Consider the following 18,156-nt stretch of genomic DNA (forward strand, 5'->3'; position numbering starts at 1 on the left):
TGCCTGGATGAATAATAAAGACTAAGTGGAGTTACTCATGTAGTCTTCGTGAAATGTAATGTTTCTCCAGTACAGCAGATGGCGATAATGCAACATCTGTTTCACGATACACACTCACTCAGCCTTCTGTAGACAGCAGAGAAAGACCGGAGCATAAAATAAAAAAGAGCGTCCGCAAACGAGTCCTGAAGAAATGCTAACCATCTCACAAAGATGTCCAAACTACAGCTGTTGAATGCATTTCTCACCGAACGATTAACAGCGGCTGCTGTGGAGATATTTGGAGCAGTTGAAGAAGCGATAGTGGAGTATCAGGACGAAATCTACCGTTCGAAAAAAGAGAACAAACGTCTTCAAAAACTGCTGGATTTGGTTCTCAACCCCGAGATAAAGTTACATCGAGCAGGTTTGTAACACTACGGTTGTGATTTAGCTTATATGTTGATGATATGCAACCATCTTTAACTTGTATCATGCACAAAGATGTGGCATTGTTTCCACGAGGTCTGAAGAATAAAGGGGTTGTTTTAAAATGTCTAATAGGGTATGTCTTTCCCTGCAGACCGTGGACAGATAACCATCTCTTTCTACGAAGACGAGGTTCTCCATGAGCAGAAGCACAGTGAGCAGGAGTGGAGGCAGGGGCAGGAGCATCAGGACTCCACACAAATAAAAAAGGAACGTGAGTCCACACAGACAACAGAGGAACAGGAGCCAGATACCAAAACTCCCTCCTATGTAGAAGGTAAGGACTTACTTCAGCCCTTAGGGGAGAGACCCTATAGCTGCAACATCTGTGAAAAACGTTTTTTTTTTTTTTTTTTTTAAAGAGTCATCTAATAGAACATATTAGGACTCATTCAGGGGAGAAACCGTACAGCTGCCATGTTTGTGGAAAATATTTCACAAGAAGTAATATGGTAGCACACGTTAAGGCAAGACACATGGAGGGGATTTCATAAAAAGGGGTAATCTGACAAAGCATATGACAACACACACACAGGGTAGAGACCATCACCCTTTATAGTAATCTGACTGTCAGTACTGCCATGTGTACTGCCATATCAATCTCTGATTGTATGTAGGTCATCTTGAGTAGTTTGAAAATAAAGTGTGTTTGGGAATAAACAAGGTCTGAAGAATAAAGGGGTTGTTTTAAAATGTCTAATAGGGTATGTCTTTCCCTGCAGACCTTAGACAGATCACCATCTCTGTCTGTAAAGACGATGTTCCCCATGAGCAGAGGCACAGTGAGCAGAAGCACAGTGAGCAGGAGTGGAGCCCAGATCTGGGGCAGGAGCATCAGGACTCCACACAGATAACAGAGGAACGGGAGCCAGATACCAAAACTCCCTCCTATGTAGAAAGTAAGGACTCACTTCAGCCCTTACTACATATCGACCAAATCCCACATGTGGAGGTCAGCGTGATCCAAACAGAACCTGGTGAAAATGGCCATGCAGTATCAGAACAAACCAGTGATTCACACCTCCTTTCTGCAGTAAATCCTGATTATTCTGAAACTGTTTATAGCTGTGATATTTGCAACAAGAGTTATGGAATAAAAAAAAGACTAACAATGCACATGAGGCTACACGCAGAGACACAGTGCCATTTTTGTCAAAAACCTTTCCAAGAGAAGAGTCTGAAAGTGCATATGAAAATACACAAAAGGGAGAGACCCTATAGCTGCAACATCTGTGAAAAACATTTTAAAAGAAATAGTCATCTAATAGAACATTTTAGGACTCATTCAGGGGAGAAACCGTACAGGTGCCATGTTTGTGGAAAATATTTCTCAACAAGAAGTAATATGAAAGCACACGTTAAGGCAAGACATGGGGATTTCATAAAAAGGGGTAATCTGACAAAGCATATGACAACACACACAGGGTAGAGACCATCACGCTTTATAGTACTCTGACTGTCAGTACTGCCATGTGTGGAAAACAGTTCATATATTAAATGAGCTACATATATTAAATGAGCTACATTGACAATATCAATCTCTGATTGTATGTAGGTCATCTTGAGGAGCTTGAAAATAAAGTGTGTTTGGGAATAAACTCTAGTGCATTACTCTGTTACTGTATTTTCAAACAAATACAATGTGTGTTCTCTGCTATGAAACTCTTGAATTGCTGAACCGTTTTTCCCAGTAGTGTTATTGTTTAGTATTACCATTAGGATCTTTAGTAAATTATGAAGCATACAGTGCCCTGCATTAGTAATAGGACAGTGGACCATTTTTTCTTCTTTTGGATCTATACTCCAAAAGTTTGGATTTGAAATCAAACGAGTCATATGAGGTTAAAGTAGAGATTCTCAGTTTTTATTTGATGGTGTCATGGAAAATACATTGATAGAACTGTTTGAAGGATATACACTTTCATATGACTGATACAACTTGTGTAAATACTGTGATTACATTTTCTCTTGCCACACCTCTAAAGTTCTATAGCCATTGTTTTGAGAAACGGCCGATGATTACAATATGGATAGCGGTGGTTTTGGAGTGAGTGGTGGGGGAGAGTGAGAACAAAGGTACAGACCCATCTTCCCAACAGGAAGGTGAATAAGTGTGAGATGTTAAACGCCGATTGATCAGTAAGAAAGTCTCCCCATTGTTCTTTCTCTCCCGCCCCCTCTCACGTAAGCACAAGCTCGCTGGTGATAGCCTTGGCGACACCTACCATTATGTTTCATCTATATAAAAGACAACCCTGATAATTGTCTCTTCAGACTTGTGCTAAACAGACCCCCGGATTTATGCTGGGCTGCTATTAGGCTCTCATCTCTTGTTTGCAAGCAATAATAAATACCGGGCTCAAATATTGTGGCTACTCAGGACTTTGTTTCTTGAATCTCACCTCCAAAGAGCTGAAGTACAGAGTGGTAAATCCTAGACATCCACCACAATGGTCATGTGTACATACTGAATTCATCATTTAGAAATGACAACACTTTTTATACATAGTCTTCTTATTTCAGGATACCAAAAGTAGACAATTGGCTTGACTAGGGTTAGTCAGGTGTGTTGCGTCACATCATTTGTGCAGGAATAAAAGAGCTGTCCATGTCTAGTATTCTAGTCTTTTTGTTTGCCTTCAGAGTCTGCTATTGATGTCTGTCAATATGAGGAACAAAGAAGTGTCAAGGAAGTCATTATGAGGCTGAAAAAAAAAGATTCAGAAACATAGCCAAAACCTTAGGCTTGCCACAATCAACAGTTTTTCATTGAAAAAGAAAGAAAAGCACTGGTGAGCTCAGCAATCGCAAACGGGCTGGTAGGCCAAGTAATATGTCTACGGTGCTCAACATAATTAAGAAAAGAAAAAAAAAAAAAAACTGTCCCACAGACCAGGAACACTCTGCAGGAGGTAGGCATGAATGTGTCAGAGACTACAATCCGCAGAATACTTCACCAGCCAAACTACAGAGGCTTCACTGCACTAGTTATCCTCAAAAAGGATGGTCAGATTACAGTTTGCTATGAAGTACCTAGGAAGGGTGCTGCAGAGGTCTGGAAAATAGTTTTGTGGACTGATGAGATGAATATTATCATGTACCAGAGTGATTGCAAGAGGAAGGTTTGGAGAAAAAAAGGATCTGCCCAAGATTTACAGCATACCACCTCATCTGTGAAACATGGAGGAGGGGGTGTTAATGTTAATGCATGTATAGCTGCCACTAGAACTTGCTAACTTGTCTTAATTGATGATGTAACTGCTGACGGTAGCAGCAGAATGTATTCTGAAGTGTACAGAAACATATTGTCTGTTCGAGTACAAGCAAATACCTCCAAATTCATTGGATTGTGCCTCATCATACAGTAAGACAATGACCCAAAACATACTGCCATAGCAACTAGCAGGTTTTTCAGAGCCATAAAGTGGAAACTTCTTGACTGGCCAAGTCAATCTCCAGATTTAAATCATGCATTTAATTTCCTTATGATAAGATTTTAGGCATAAAGACCTCAAAACAAACAGCAACTGAAGATGGCTGCAGTGCAGGCCTGGCAGAGCATCACCAGAGAAGACACCCAGTGTCTGGTGGGGTCAATGGGTTGCAGACTCCAGGCAGTTATTGCATGCAAAGGATTGTCCACCAAATACTAAACATGAGTGCTTAATTTGGACATAAAGACAGACAAAGAAATGTCAAGTTGGTGAAGGGTGATGTTTCTCCTGTACAGCAGATGGCGACACTGCAGAACAGCGGACAGCAGAGAAAGAGACAGAGCTTCCTCAAGAGAGTCACGACGACATGTTTATTTTGTTGTTATTATTAACCATAACACAAAGATGTCGAAATTACAGCTGTTAAATGCATTTCTCACCGAACGATTAACCGTGGCTGCTGTGGAGATATTTGGAGCAGTTGAAGAAGTGATAGTCGAGTATCAGGACGAAATCTACCGTTCGAATGAAGAGAATGAACGTCTTCAGAAACTGCTGGATTTGGTTCTCAAACCCGAGATAAAGTTACATCGAGCAGGTTTGTAACACTGCGGTTGTGATTTAGCCTAGATGTTGTTGTGAATTAATTACTCAAGAGAGCGATATGCAGCCATATTTCTTTTATTTTCCTCATATATATTTATATATTCCTCATATTCCTCATGTTCTGAACATTGAAGGGCTAGCTAGGCTTGTTTTTAAAATGGCTACTGTTTATCCTTACCTGCAGACACAGGACAGATCACCAGATTCTCTGTCTATGAAGAAGAGATCCATCACGATTGGAGCCCCGGTCTGGGGCAGTCCACACATATAACAGAGGAACAGGAGCCTGGTACCAAAACTCCCTCCTATGTAGAAAGTAAGGACTCACCTCAGCCCTTACTACATATTGACCAAATCCCACCTGAGGAGGTCAGTGTGATGATAATTGAACTCATCAAAACAGAAGCCGATGAAAAAAGCCATGCAGTATCAGAACCAACCCGTGATTCACACCTCCTCTCTACAGTTGATCTAGCTGGAGGTCCACTATTGTCAGCTTCCATGTTAGACAGGAACAGAACCCTGGTTACAGTAAATCCAGAGTGTTCTGCAGCTCAGAGTGAGAAATCGTATCGCTGCCATATTTGCAGCAGAAGATTTAAAGTTAAAGGAAGACTAAATGTGCACTTGAGGCTACACACAGAGACCCCGTATCACTGTAATTTTTGTTTAAAACGTTTCACAAAGAAGTGTACTCTGACAGTGCATGTGAGGATACATACAGGGGAGAGACCCTATACATGCAACATCTGTGAAAAACGCTTCAAACAAAAGAATCATCTAACAGATCATATTAAGACTCACACAGGGGAGAGACCATACAGCTGCCATGTTTGTGGAAGACATTTCACACAATGTAGTAATATGGTAAAACATGTTAAGACTACACACAAGGGGGAGAGGCTAAATAATTGCCATGTCTATGGACAACAGTTCACACAGAGTTGCCAAATGACAGAACACATGAAGGCGAAACACAAGGGGCTGTACAGATGTAATGACTGTGGCGAATGCTTCACTAAGATTGGCTCCCTGGGAGAGCATGTGGCAACTATTCACACAGGAAAGACGTGAATGCCCATATTCTGACTGACAAATTATGTCCACCTGAAAAGTCCTCACTGTAACCACTGAAGATATATAACTTGATATCCATTTAGTTCACTGTATTAGTTTGTTACAGTTTCTTACTGACTGTTTTCCATTATTACACCGTTGTCACATGTATAGTATAAACTAATACTTGGTAGGCCTTGGTTTTCAAGCAACACAGAGTTATGTTTTTCATTTTTTTTACGTGACTGAAATGTTATGAAAAGCTAACTTCGATAAAGACCAAACAAACTTTGTCACACTGTCTGATGACTTTATAGCCAAGGCGATAGCTATGTTTCTCCAGTGCAGCAGTTGTAGATATTATTTATGTCATGCATGAAGTCCTAGTACACAAACATTGAGCTATGAGACTGGCCATGTCCGGAAGCTCATTCTGCCTACTGTTTACTAAAAATATCTACTACATAGTAACCATACTACTTACTATTTAGAACCTACTGTTTTGTAAAATATATGCACTAAGTGCCATATTTCAACATACTATACCTCATACATACTGAGAAACTGTCATCTGTAGCTCAACCGGTGATGGTTATTGGTTACATTTTTCCACCGCCCGCCTCCCTTAACTGCTCCATTGAATTGTGGGACTAAGATTTGAATGATGTGCAGTGAATTCATACCACATGGAAAGACAGATGTATGACATCTTGGCATTTTCAATTACACTACATTTTGCATACTGCCAAATTTTCTAATGCATTTTGAAAACACCTACTAAATAGGTCACAGAGTATTTTGACATGGCCCCTGTTTAGTGAGTTGGCTGAGCTTGTTCTGTGTATCCACATTTTCATACACTGCTAGGGACAGCTCACAGACAATGTGAGGTTGGCAAGAACTTTTGGGATTTTCTATACAGCACTGGCCTACACCTCAGGGTGTAAAATGCTGGAAAGTTTGAAGTGCAAAGTACTTTGCCAACATTATAATCAAAATATTTTTTTTGGTGATGGGTTTCATATTTAATAATGGGAGGCGTAGTAATACTACTACCGGTTCAAGCAGACAATTCCCATTATTTTTTCCCCATTCAAGACACTTTAAGCTTTTGTTACACAACGCTTATATTATCTGTTTGAAAAAATTCTAATGGGAAAATGAATTGGGATTTTCAGCTTGAACCCAAATTAAGTTCAACGAACTACATTCTGACAGCAAGCTTCAGAGCCCTATACAGTGCCATATAAAGTCTACACCCCCTTTAAAATTGTTCACCTTTTGTTGCCCCAGAGCCTGGAATCAGAATACATTAAATTAGGATATTTTTTTCCCACTGACCTACACAGCCTCTTGGACACTTTCAAAGTGAAAGAACATTTTTAAAAAATGTCAGTAATTTATACAAAAATAAAATAAAAACAGAAGACCTGTTTGCAAAAGTCTACACGCCCTTTGAACAATTTACTCATTAAGTTGAGTTAGTCCATCAAACTTTCTGACTCCTCTTACAGTTGTGGTCAGAACTTGTTTTTTGTCACAAAAAACATTCATGGAGTTTGGTTCTTTTATGAATTTATTATGAGTCTTCCGAAAATGTGACAAAATCTGCTGGGTCAAAAATATACATACAGCACCTTGAATTATCAATTTTGGTGATGTAGAAAGTTGTGTCAATCAAATTTGCTTTGTGGCATGGCCTCTTAACTTCTTATGAGTGGTTATGATTGACTACAGCTGGTGACTTATTTCAACCCATTTAAATAGGGCTCGTTTGATACACTAATTACACTCAGGAGCTCAGCACGGATCTGAAAAAGCGCATCATTGACTTGAACAAGTCAGGAAAGTCACTTGGAGCCATTTCAAAGCAGCTACAGGTCCCAAGATCAACTGTGCAAACAATTGTTTGTAAGTATAAAATGCATGGCACAGTTGTGTCACTGCCACGATCAGGAAGAAAACACAAGCTATCACCTGCTGCTGAGAGAAAATTGGTCAGGATGGTCAAGAGTCAACCAAGAACCACCAAAAAGCAGGTCTGCCATGAATTAGAAGCTGCTGGAACACAGGTGTCAGTGTCCAGTCAAGCGTGTTTTACATCGCCATGGGCTGAGAGGCTGCCGTGCAAGAAGGAAGCCGTTGCTCCAGAAGCGGCACCTTAAGGCTCGACTGAAGTTTGCTGCTGATCACATGGACAAAGAAAAGGCCATCTGGAGGAAAGTTCTGTGGTCAGATGCTCTGGGCCTGTTTTGCTGCCAGTGGAACTGGTGCTTTACAGAAAGTAAATGGAATAATGAAGAAGGAGGATTACCTCCAAATTCTTCAGGAAAACCTAAAATTATCAGCCAGAAGGTTGGGTCTTGGACGCAGTTGGGTGTTCCAACTGGACAATGACCCCAAACACACATCAAACGTGGTAAAGGAATGGTTAAATCAGGCTAGAATTAAGGTCTTAGAATGGCCTTCACAAAGTCCTGACTTAAACCCCATCGAGAACATGTGGAGTGTGCTGAAGAAACAAGTCTGTGTCAGAAAGCCAACGAATTTAGTTGAACTGCACCGATTCTGTCAAGAGGAGTGGTCAAATATTCAACCAGAAGCTTGTGGATGGCTACCAAAAGCGTCTAATTGAGGTGAAAATGGCCAAGGGACATTTAACCAAATATTAGCATTGCTGTATGTATATTTTTGATTTTGTCACATTTTCAGAAGACCCATAATAAATTCATAAAAGAACCAAACTTCATGAATGTTTTTTGTGACAAAGAAGTATGTGCTCCAATCAATCCATCACAGAGAAATAAGAGTTGTAAAAATGATTGGAAACTCAAGACTGCCATGACATACATGTTCTTTACAAGTGTATGTAAACTTCTGATCACAACTGTATCTGTGACTTCGCTCTATGACCTGTGAGAAGCAGCAATATGTCTAAAAGTGTCTGCCAGAAAGTTACATGAAAGAAGAAGAAACCACAAGTAAATTTTGCAAGCATCCAGCTAGCCCAAATACTTCAATAAATTGTATTTATTTAGCTAACTAATTCCAACATGTCAAAACTAATGTTTTTTCACACAAGGATTAATAGTGGCTCCCGAGGAGATATTTGAAGCAGTTGAAGAAGCAATAGTTGAATATAAGGATGAAATCTCCCCTTCGACAGAGGAGAACAAATGTCTTCAAAGGCTACTGGACTTTGTTCTCAAACTTGAGATAAAATTGCAAAGAGCAGGTTTGTATTTGAAGCACAACACTTATGTAGAGACACAGCAGTCTGTGGTGATAGCATTAACCTTGAATGGTACAAATCGGCGGCTGAGCAGTGAGCAAAGAGGACAGCAGCATTTTCTTGTAAATAGAATCTCCTTATTTTCATGGTTAAGAAAGTTCTATTCTCAGGTATCTTAAGGATGTAGGGCAATAAACAAGTACCATGATATATGGGTGATTTTAAGATAAATGTGGTTGTATCTCGTATCCCTCGTAGTCGTTTGTCATATAAATTAGTTATGCAATAGAGACACAGCCACCATTGTCTTTAATTACCCACATACACATGCCCTGGTTTCAATGAGGTCTGAAAAATGAAGGACTGGCAATACTACATCCTTTCCTGCAGACCTGAGGCTGATCACTCTCTCTGTCTCTGAAGAGGTTCCCCATGAGAAGCAGGAGTGGAGCGCAGTCTAGGGCAAGAGAACCCAGAGCTCACACAGATAACAGAGGAGCAGGAGACTGATAACTCAGACCCGACATACACTCCCTCCTATGTAGAAAGTGGTTCTGATGATAAGGACCCAACTATGTCCTCAGAGGAGGCCAGTGAGAGGAATGATCCATCAACCACTCCAGCTAAACATAACAAAATTGCAGTATCAGAGCCAACCAGCAGCTCACAACTCCTCCCTGTAGGCAATCCAGACTCTTCTCAAGTTCAAAGTAAAACGTACAGTGCTGCTTGAAAGTTTGTGAAACCTACAGGGATGGTCATTATTTTTGTATAAAATATTAAAATGAACTTTTTAAAAATCTTTATCTAAACCCCAATTCGTAATAAAGACATTCAAAATAAAGGACACAAACAAAAAAAAAAAGATATATTTTCATTGTTTATTTAACAAAAGTGGTTTATAAAACAAAATCTCAGATTCTATGTGTGCAAAAATATGTGAACTTCTTCAGTCAATAGCTTGTGGCACCTCCATTAGCAGCGATAACGAGTAAACGTCTTGTATAGCCACTAATAAGTCTCTGACATCTGTTTTGAGGGATTTTTGCCCACTCCTCCTTACAGAACTCAGCCAATTGAGTGTGGTTTGAGCGGTGTCTGGCATGAACTGCCCGCTTCAGGTCCTGCCACAGCATCTCGATTCGATTTAGGTCAGAACTTTGACTTGGCCAATCCAAAACACAAATCTTCTTTCTCCTGAGCCATTCTTTGGTAGATTTGCTTGAATGCTTTGGGTCGTTGTTTTGTTGGAAGACCCATTTTCAGCCCAGCTTTAGCTCCTTGACTGATGGCTTGACGTTCTGTTCAAGAATCTCCTGGTATACCTCAGAATTCATGGTTCCCTTAATGATGTGGAGTCATCCACGTCCAGAGGAGGAAAAGCAGTCCCAGATTTTGACATTCCCACCACCATGCTTGATTGTTGGGATAAGGTTATTTTGGTGGTAGGCAGTGTTAGGTTTTTGCCAAACATCGTGGTTTTGATTATGACCAAAAAGTCAATTTTGGACTCATCTGTCCAGAGAACGGACTTCCAGAAACCTTCAGTCTTGTCCAGGTGGTCTCTGGCAAAGTTAAGACGGGCAGTTTGGTTCTTTTTTGATAGCAGAGGCTTCTTTCTAGCAAAATGCCCATGAATGCCATTTCAATTCAGTGTTCTTCTTATTGTTGAAGCATGCACAGTTACCTGAGATGCAGCAAGGGAGGTCTGCAATGTTATGTTTGGGTTGGCTTTTACCTGATTTATTAATCCACTCTACGTGGATGCAGCAGCCGCACTACTCGGTCATGGCTTTTCACTGTCCTGGCGCCCCACTGGTGGAACGAGCTTCCCACTGCTGTCATGACTGCAGAGTCACTACCAATATTCCGCCGTAGATTGAAGGCCCATCTCTTCAGGCTACATTTTAACGGTCCCTCCTTAAAGACCTCTTCACCCCCACTACCCCCCTGTACAAGTTTCTCTCCTGTTAATAAAAAAAAAATATCTTCTAGCATTGTGACTGCCTATGGCCCCTGGTCTGAGCATTGATTACTTTATCTTATGATGACTGATGGATAGTTGATTCACTTACTTAAACAAATGTATTTGTTGTAAGTCGCTTTGGATAAAGGCATCTGCTAAATGCCATAAATGTAAATGTAAAAAAAATCTATAATTGCACAAGGGGTTCACATACTTTCAAGCAGCACTGTATAGTTGCCATGTTTGTGGAAAACATTTAATGAAAGGAGTTAATCTGGCAGAGCATATGATGACACACACAAGGGAGAGACCCTCAACCTTTATCTGCCATGTTTGTGGAAAACATTTTAAACTGAAGTGTAATCTTACAGAACATATGGGAATACATTCAGGGGATAGACCCTTTTGGTGAAACCTCTGTGAAAAAGGTTTAAAAAAAAAAAAAAAAAAAGCCACCATCTGACATATCATATTAGGACTCACACAGGGGAGAGAACATATAGCTCCCATATCTGTGGAGAACATTTTACAACAAGTCGTCATATGACAGGACATATTAAGGCCAAACACAAGGGGGAGAATCCATTCAGATGCAATGACTGTGCCGAACGCTTCATTAAGCTTGGTTCCCTGAGAGAGCATTTGGCAACTATTCACACAGGAAAGACGCGAGTGCCCCTATTCTGACTGACAAATTATGTCCACATGAAATGTCCTCACTGTAACCACTGACAATGAATAATTGTATCTAATCTATTCAATTCACTGTATTTGTTTTTAGTAAACTGTACTAGTTTTGCAAAGACAGTTTTTTATTATTACACCTTTGTAATTGTAAAGAGATCCACAGTGTACAAACATACTGGTTAGATCTAGGACTTCAATGAACATAAATCATCAAATGACTTATCTGTGTTGGATTTTTAGTAAGTGACAATGAAAAGCTCTTACTTGGATGAATAAAGACCAAAAGGAAAGTTGGTCATGTTGCCTGACTTCTTGAAAGCCAAGCCAGTTTTGTCAAAATGTAGTCTGTGAACTTCTGGTTGAAGACGAAAATCCCTTTTCATTTTTCCCCTCAGGATTTTTTCATCTTGCTATTAAGCGTTGTGTTACACATAGGCATACAGTTTTTGTATATTTTCTTTTCTGATTAACTAGCGTTTGGTTCTGGTAACTGTTTCTCAATAATTTTGTCTCTTAAGTCAAAATTAGACTAAAGCTATCCAACTTAAAGACTAATCAATCGCTTGTTAATTGGATAAGTCAATGATGGGGCCCCTTAAAGTCTTAATAGGAATTCATTTGCATTTTCGCACTCATCGCATAAAAGACTATGTCAATACTAGACACCTCATTAGTCACCCTGTGATTCAGTTCTAGTGTACTGCCCTTCCTTCAGCCATAAAAAACATGCATTCTGTCACTGGGTCTCTCTTACATGCTCACCCTCAATCCCTTTCTCTCTTAACTGCTTTGACTCTCTCCCTCTCCCTTTCGTCCCCCCCCCCCCCCTCTCTCTCCCTCTCCCTCCCTCCCTCCCAGCTGCTCTACATTACATCATGTTACTGCTCAGGGTAAAGGTCTTTGACAGACCTAAGACCTACAGTAATAGCCCAGATATATCTACTGCTCATGAAGAGGAACAGACGGGCTCGGGTGCAAACCAGGCCAAATGCGACAGGTCAAAATCACTACTACCTGTGTTCCATAAAAGTCATGACCTATTAGCATACTTCATGGTCAGGTAGTATGTTTGCGTGTAGGTATGCTACAAGTTCAGAGTCACCCAAAAGAGAATGGAACAAATGACTACGGTTTATTCAGAGGAATCTTAACTTGAATAATGAGCAAAAAGTGCAATTCTCAGTAAAACAAGCCAAAGAAAATCCCCAAAAAGTTCAACTCTGGTAATATCCAGTGTGTGCCTTACCGTCTTGCCATCGCTGCCAAACAGCACCAGGCCCACCTTGGTGACCAAACCGGGTTGGCTAGCACCAGGGATCTCCAGGGGCTGTCCGTTAGGAATGGTGCCGTTGTTCACCAGAGTGGAGCCATAGAACGTAATTTTCTACAGGGAAAGGTTGAGACAACAGTGGTATGAGCTTTTGAGGTGCATCTCAGTAGTCCTGTTCACCTCCTGTGTTTTCAGGTCAGTCAATACAGTCTCTGTATCAGAGGATTTACTGTATCAGATTGACTGTGGGTGCATTCTTACCTGTCCATCAACCTCTGCCCAGGCACCGGGGACTTTGTCATTTCCTCTGATCCAGTTGTGAAGGGCCTCTGCTGACTGGTTCCAGTCAATCTACATCACAGACAAATGCAAATACTGATAAATTATAAATCTCATTATAACAATGGACCAGTATACACAGCAGAAACCTAATGAGTAAGTACAAATGTAATTAAGTCCAGTCATAATAGATTTGACATCATAGAATTTCTGTGGATTACAGATAGCATTATAGTAGTACTTGTGGTAAAAGCAAGATGGCAGGAGCAATCTAGAACGTTCTGTCCGGGACTAGGTCTTCAGTACCTTTGCGTTCTCTTTCTTCTGGATGCCCTCATAGGTGGCTCCCTCCTCTGACTGGGTGATCTTTGGGGCTTTCCCCGCTGCGATCAGCCTCACCGCCTCCACCTGTGAACAACCATGCATACTGAGACCCCCCAACAGCATGGAATGGATATGTGTGAACCTATTCAAGTGTTATGGGGGTGACATTGGGATTTCCATGTTATATTTAATATTGCTGGCTGTTGACAAAACTTGCTGGCTGTTTGAGATGCAGACAGACTGCTATTATCTGCATTACTATGTTGTCTTTGCCCTTGACTCACTGTGCCTTTCACTCCCTCTGGAAAGAGGAATCTCTTATAGATGGTGTTGACCGTGTCATCAGGCTCCACATCACAATCCCTCTGCAGCAGGATTGGTCCAGTGTCCAGTCCGTCATCCGCCCAGAACACTGTGAACCCGGCTTTCTTGTCACCGTGGATTAAGGTCCTGTGGTCGAATCCAGAGGGAGAGAGTGAGGAAACACAACTATGTCCAAACCAACCAGTCAACCCACCAACCACCAAACCAACCTTACCAGCCAGTGAATCTGAAACTCACCAACCCACCAACTGACCCAACCACCAACCAACCGGTGAACATGACAACCATCCAATCACCAATAACACATATAAACAAATATACCCAGCTGCCTACTGACTCACCAGTTGATGGCGGAGGCGCCTCTGTGTAGGGGCAGGATGGATGGGTGGTAGATGATGGAGCCGTGTTTGGGGTGGTCGATCACCTCCATGGGGATGAACTGGGAGCAGAAGGGCATGACGTTGAGCTCCGCACCCGTGGCCTTGTATTGGTCCACCACCTCCTTGATACCCTTCCCCTTCAGACGCCAGCGGGGGAACTTGAAGACAGGCACGCCGTCCTTCTCCGCCTCCTTGGCTTTAGGGAAGGGGCAAAGACAGAAGGAGTCTGAGCTATTCAACACAGCTATTCCTGTAAAGCGCAGTGTATTGCATTTGTGTATGAAATGTGCTATTTTTAAAATGTAATTTGATTAGAAGGGTGGGTGTCTAATAGGGATGGGCATGATTAATCGACGATCGATTAATTGATCATTAGAATTTCGTCGATGACATTATTTTTTTAGTCGATGAAACTAGGCTTCGCGTCGTGCCAAACAACTCCCCTTACCTGTTGTAAAATCAGCGAAACCCGCGGCCTCTTGGGGCTTATTGCTTAATTTTACCACACAGGGGCAATATTTGAAAAAAACGCCACAGGCCTACTCAGTTACCTGCGGGTTTCCGTGTATTTCAAAAGTAATCATGAAGAGGTCACGGCGAAGTGTGGTGTGGGACCATTTTGTTTTAAAAAATGACTTAGTTAACTGCAAACACTGCGAAGCTGTGTATAAGTATAACTCGGCCACGACTCAAATGATGTACCACTTGAACAACGCGCATCCGACCCTGGTTAGTGGCGGTGCATCCTCCTCTTTGTCTCAACCTAGCATCAACTCGGTGTTAGCACGGAGGAGCTGCGATGCACAACGAGCAGAGAAAATTACCCAAGGGATCTGCAAGTTCATTGAGATGGATATGCTGCCCTTAAGTATTGTTGAGGGAGAAGGTTTTCGAAAACTGATAAACTTATTGGAACCAGCATATCACATTCCGTCACGACGTACTATCACCAGACTGATAGAAACTCACTACGTACTACTGTAAGTTTAACTGCCACAAGAGTTGTTCATCTTGTAATAAAGATCTCAATGAGGAAAACACGCTGTGTTTTTGTATTTTCATTGCATTTTGAATATAGCCTATAAATAGTGAATTTTAATATAAAAATATTAATGATTAATCGAAAATCGATCGTTAATTCTCCCGACGATCGACTAAGACAATTTAGTCGAATGCCCATCCCTAGTGTCTAAGGGTACCCTCAAGGGTACATGACTTTTGTGATCCCAATGTTTTGTTGAATAGGTCTCCTTAAAACCACAATCTGTGGTCCAGTGGTCTAGCACCGCAGTGTAGAGTGCACATACGCTATATGCCTATGCCCTGACTTTCTTGTCACTCTCCACTGTCTCTATCCAATAAAAATATGAGAGTGGGACTGCCCCACTCAAAAAATAACCTTAAACACAATCTGTAATTCATGATCCTGTTTTTGTATATAGTAATATCCAAACGATATGATATACCCATTGATTATTGAGTAATACTGTATATTCAGCCTCATGAACTATATGCAATTGTTTTACCTTAACATAACCCAAGATATAAGGCTGTTTAACTTGAAAGTTTACAATCAACAGGAATGTAAACAAACACTGTATAGACTAAAAATATGTCTAACACTAACATGTTGGTTTACTGTCAGTCCTTGCATCCAGATTTCTGTCCATGAATTTGAGAGTGGTAACATTCCTCCAACCCCAAACCTCTGCTTTATGTAGCGGGCTGACTTTGTTGTTTTCCGAATTACAGATTGTGGCTTTAATTCAGGAGGGGGCCATTAAGAAATGGGTTAGGGTTAGACACTGGTGTCCAATGCCTGCTTTTAGTGGTGCATGACAGCCCCATCAGTGCTCAGTTGACAGACAAAGCCTTGTTACTTGTTGATTGTTTGGGACTGGGGTTCTTTCAATGATAACAGATATAGGAAGAGTCCAAACTTCACATTGCGTTTGAAAATTCAGATACGTTGGCCATTTGAGGGTGTGTGTTCTTTGTGTGCACTGCTCACGTGTACTTTAGGTGCTATGGTATGAGGACCACATATGATGAAGGTTGCACCCATTGCAACATGCTCCCAGATACTGTATAACATAAAGCTGTAGTGCACACGTGACATCATGACCTACTCACCTAGGAGGTCGGCTTTGCCATCCTTGTCGGGTATTGTGAAAACTCCGACAATGATGTGTCCCTCCTTCCTTAGCTCCTTGTACACCTCCTGGCCGAAAAGACTCTGACCAATCACAGCAATCTTCATCCTGAGCGCTCACAAGCTAATGTAGGTAAAGACAACAGACAACAGGCATAAGAGCATTTTATTTTTTTTAAAGCACTTCTCTCTACAGTGTAGGGTATTCATAACCCGAGTCATTTAAAACATATGCATTTGGATTTTGGATTTCATAGCAAAATCATTATACTGTCAAATATAACTCATAGTGTATCCACAAAAGTAGCTGAGTAGTTTAGAAAACAACTATGTATGTAAAAAAGTGTTTAGTGAAGTGTTTGTTTTGTTCCGTTTAAAAAGGTTTATTAACGATTACTTTCATTGTATAATACTTCAGTAGTTTCTTGCTGAAAAGGGGTGCCCTGTTTCAACCAATCAGATTGCATGGCAGAATCATGCCTATGGAGGATTGACCAATCGAATCCAAGTGGATTTAAAGTTCACTTGACAGCTCGCTAGAGATCTGCTACGTGCAGGAATTCTTTTTCTTTCTACAGTCTTCCTCATTGGCAAACATATAAAAATGTGCATATATCTGCAAAGCTATTTCCATCATGCACGCTGTTGACGCACAATTTTACGCTCAATACAAATGAAAGTGCCATATGAAAATGAATGAACAGTTGAGCCACAAACCGGGTGTTTTAAGATAATATATATATATTTTTTTAATTTGCATGCTAGAAAGCGTGAGACAATGTACTGTATGCAATAGACATATTCGAGACTAACTAGCAAGCATGCAACGAGAAAAGGTAGGCGCGCTCAAGAACAAACCAAATAACTCATGATAACTTCAGAAACAGTTAATTCATTCAATATAGTTTAGAAGTTTACTAGTTGTCATGACAGTTAGACATCTTGTTATAATAGAAAAAATGGAACGTTACCCCTGCCTTTCGTGACCAAAAGTCTTCTCTACTGGTGTGAAAAGAGTGATTGTGTGGATCAGGTCGCTCTGTATTTCGCCTCTATGTCGAGAGGGGCTGCTACATGTGAGAAACTGTCATTACGCAACAGTTCTATCGTGTGATAAGATAGGACTGTCTGAGCCGTGAGAGGAGGGGATTGGGTGTACATTTTGGATTACCAATTTGTAACAAAAAACAAAACAAACAATTGCAGAGGTAAAGTAAATTCAAGTGTGCTGCTTTTGTGCTTTGCCTTTTGTGCTCTTGGTGTTGCTTGCTTATATCTTGTGTTACTCTGCAGATGTTTGCTTCTATGTTGTTTTTAACTTTGTTGCTGCTTTCTTGGCCAGGGCTCCCTTGAAAAAGAGGTCTCGTCATCTCAATGGGACTCCCCTGGTAAAATAAAGGTAAAATAAAAAAAAAAGTTCAACAAAAAGTTTGACTCTAAAAGCATCTTATCATACATTGACATCATGCTGCAACCACATCAAATAGAATAGTAAAAAAAGAATGAAATCCGTTCAATGCATCATGAGTTTACTACATGACTCATATTAAATCAGTCAGCTATCTGAGAGTTGGATACAACCAAACTCTGACATTTTAACTGGGCATATTCCTTGAACAACTTGTCTAAGGCCAATCAATAGTATGTGACAGTCCATGTTCAAGAGCAAGCTTACAGTATGCTTACTGTAGTTATCAGCAACTAATACTGCTTAACTAATCAGCAATGTGTAATAGTCACAATCTCCAAGGTAATATGACAGTCTCGAAGAAAGCACAATTTCCTGATATGGTTCATATCTACATCATAAAAAAGGTTGTCAAAGAGAAACATAGATAAGAGAGGTCAGTTGGTAAACCCAGATTATTGTTTTACCATAACTTTATTATAATTTACCATAACTTCCTGCAGACGTCAATAAAGATGATCCAGATATGATCAAAGATTCCGAATTCGTTGCACAATAATACAAAAGTTA

The 18,156-nt window shown here is 40.7% G+C and overlaps 2 protein-coding genes and 1 long non-coding RNA gene across 3 annotated transcripts in view; 2 read left to right on the plus strand and 1 right to left on the minus strand.

The window, feature by feature from the left end:
• aldh1l1 (aldehyde dehydrogenase 1 family, member L1) overlaps positions 1–16,286 on the minus strand; it is a gene marked incomplete at its 5' end in the record, with an annotated part of 43,963 nt that extends 27,677 nt beyond the window's left edge. The window contains 6 exons of the mRNA XM_083667785.1: positions 12,696–12,833; positions 12,981–13,070; positions 13,305–13,406; positions 13,607–13,772; positions 13,988–14,222; positions 16,160–16,286. Coding sequence (XP_083523911.1) covers positions 12,696–12,833; positions 12,981–13,070; positions 13,305–13,406; positions 13,607–13,772; positions 13,988–14,222; positions 16,160–16,286 — 858 coding nt within the window. The remainder of the gene's footprint in view (positions 1–12,695; positions 12,834–12,980; positions 13,071–13,304; positions 13,407–13,606; positions 13,773–13,987; positions 14,223–16,159) is intronic.
• Positions 166–2,034, plus strand: LOC310803122 (uncharacterized protein). Its single transcript, XM_083667782.1, has 3 exons — positions 166–406; positions 563–745; positions 1,191–2,034. The coding sequence occupies exons 1-3, from the start codon at positions 214–216 to the stop codon at positions 1,895–1,897; spliced, it is 1,083 nt and encodes a 360-aa protein (XP_083523908.1). The 5' UTR covers positions 166–213; the 3' UTR covers positions 1,898–2,034.
• Positions 4,269–5,856, plus strand: LOC310803126. The gene is made up of 2 exons (XR_014554170.1): positions 4,269–4,500; positions 4,693–5,856. It is a non-coding gene; the product is annotated as an uncharacterized lncRNA (long non-coding RNA).
• Positions 16,287–18,156: the final 1,870 nt, after the last annotated feature.

The sequence above is a fragment of the Argentina silus genome, assembly GCF_951799395.1.
Source record: "Argentina silus genome assembly, chromosome: 4".
NCBI lineage: Eukaryota > Metazoa > Chordata > Actinopteri > Argentiniformes > Argentinidae > Argentina > Argentina silus.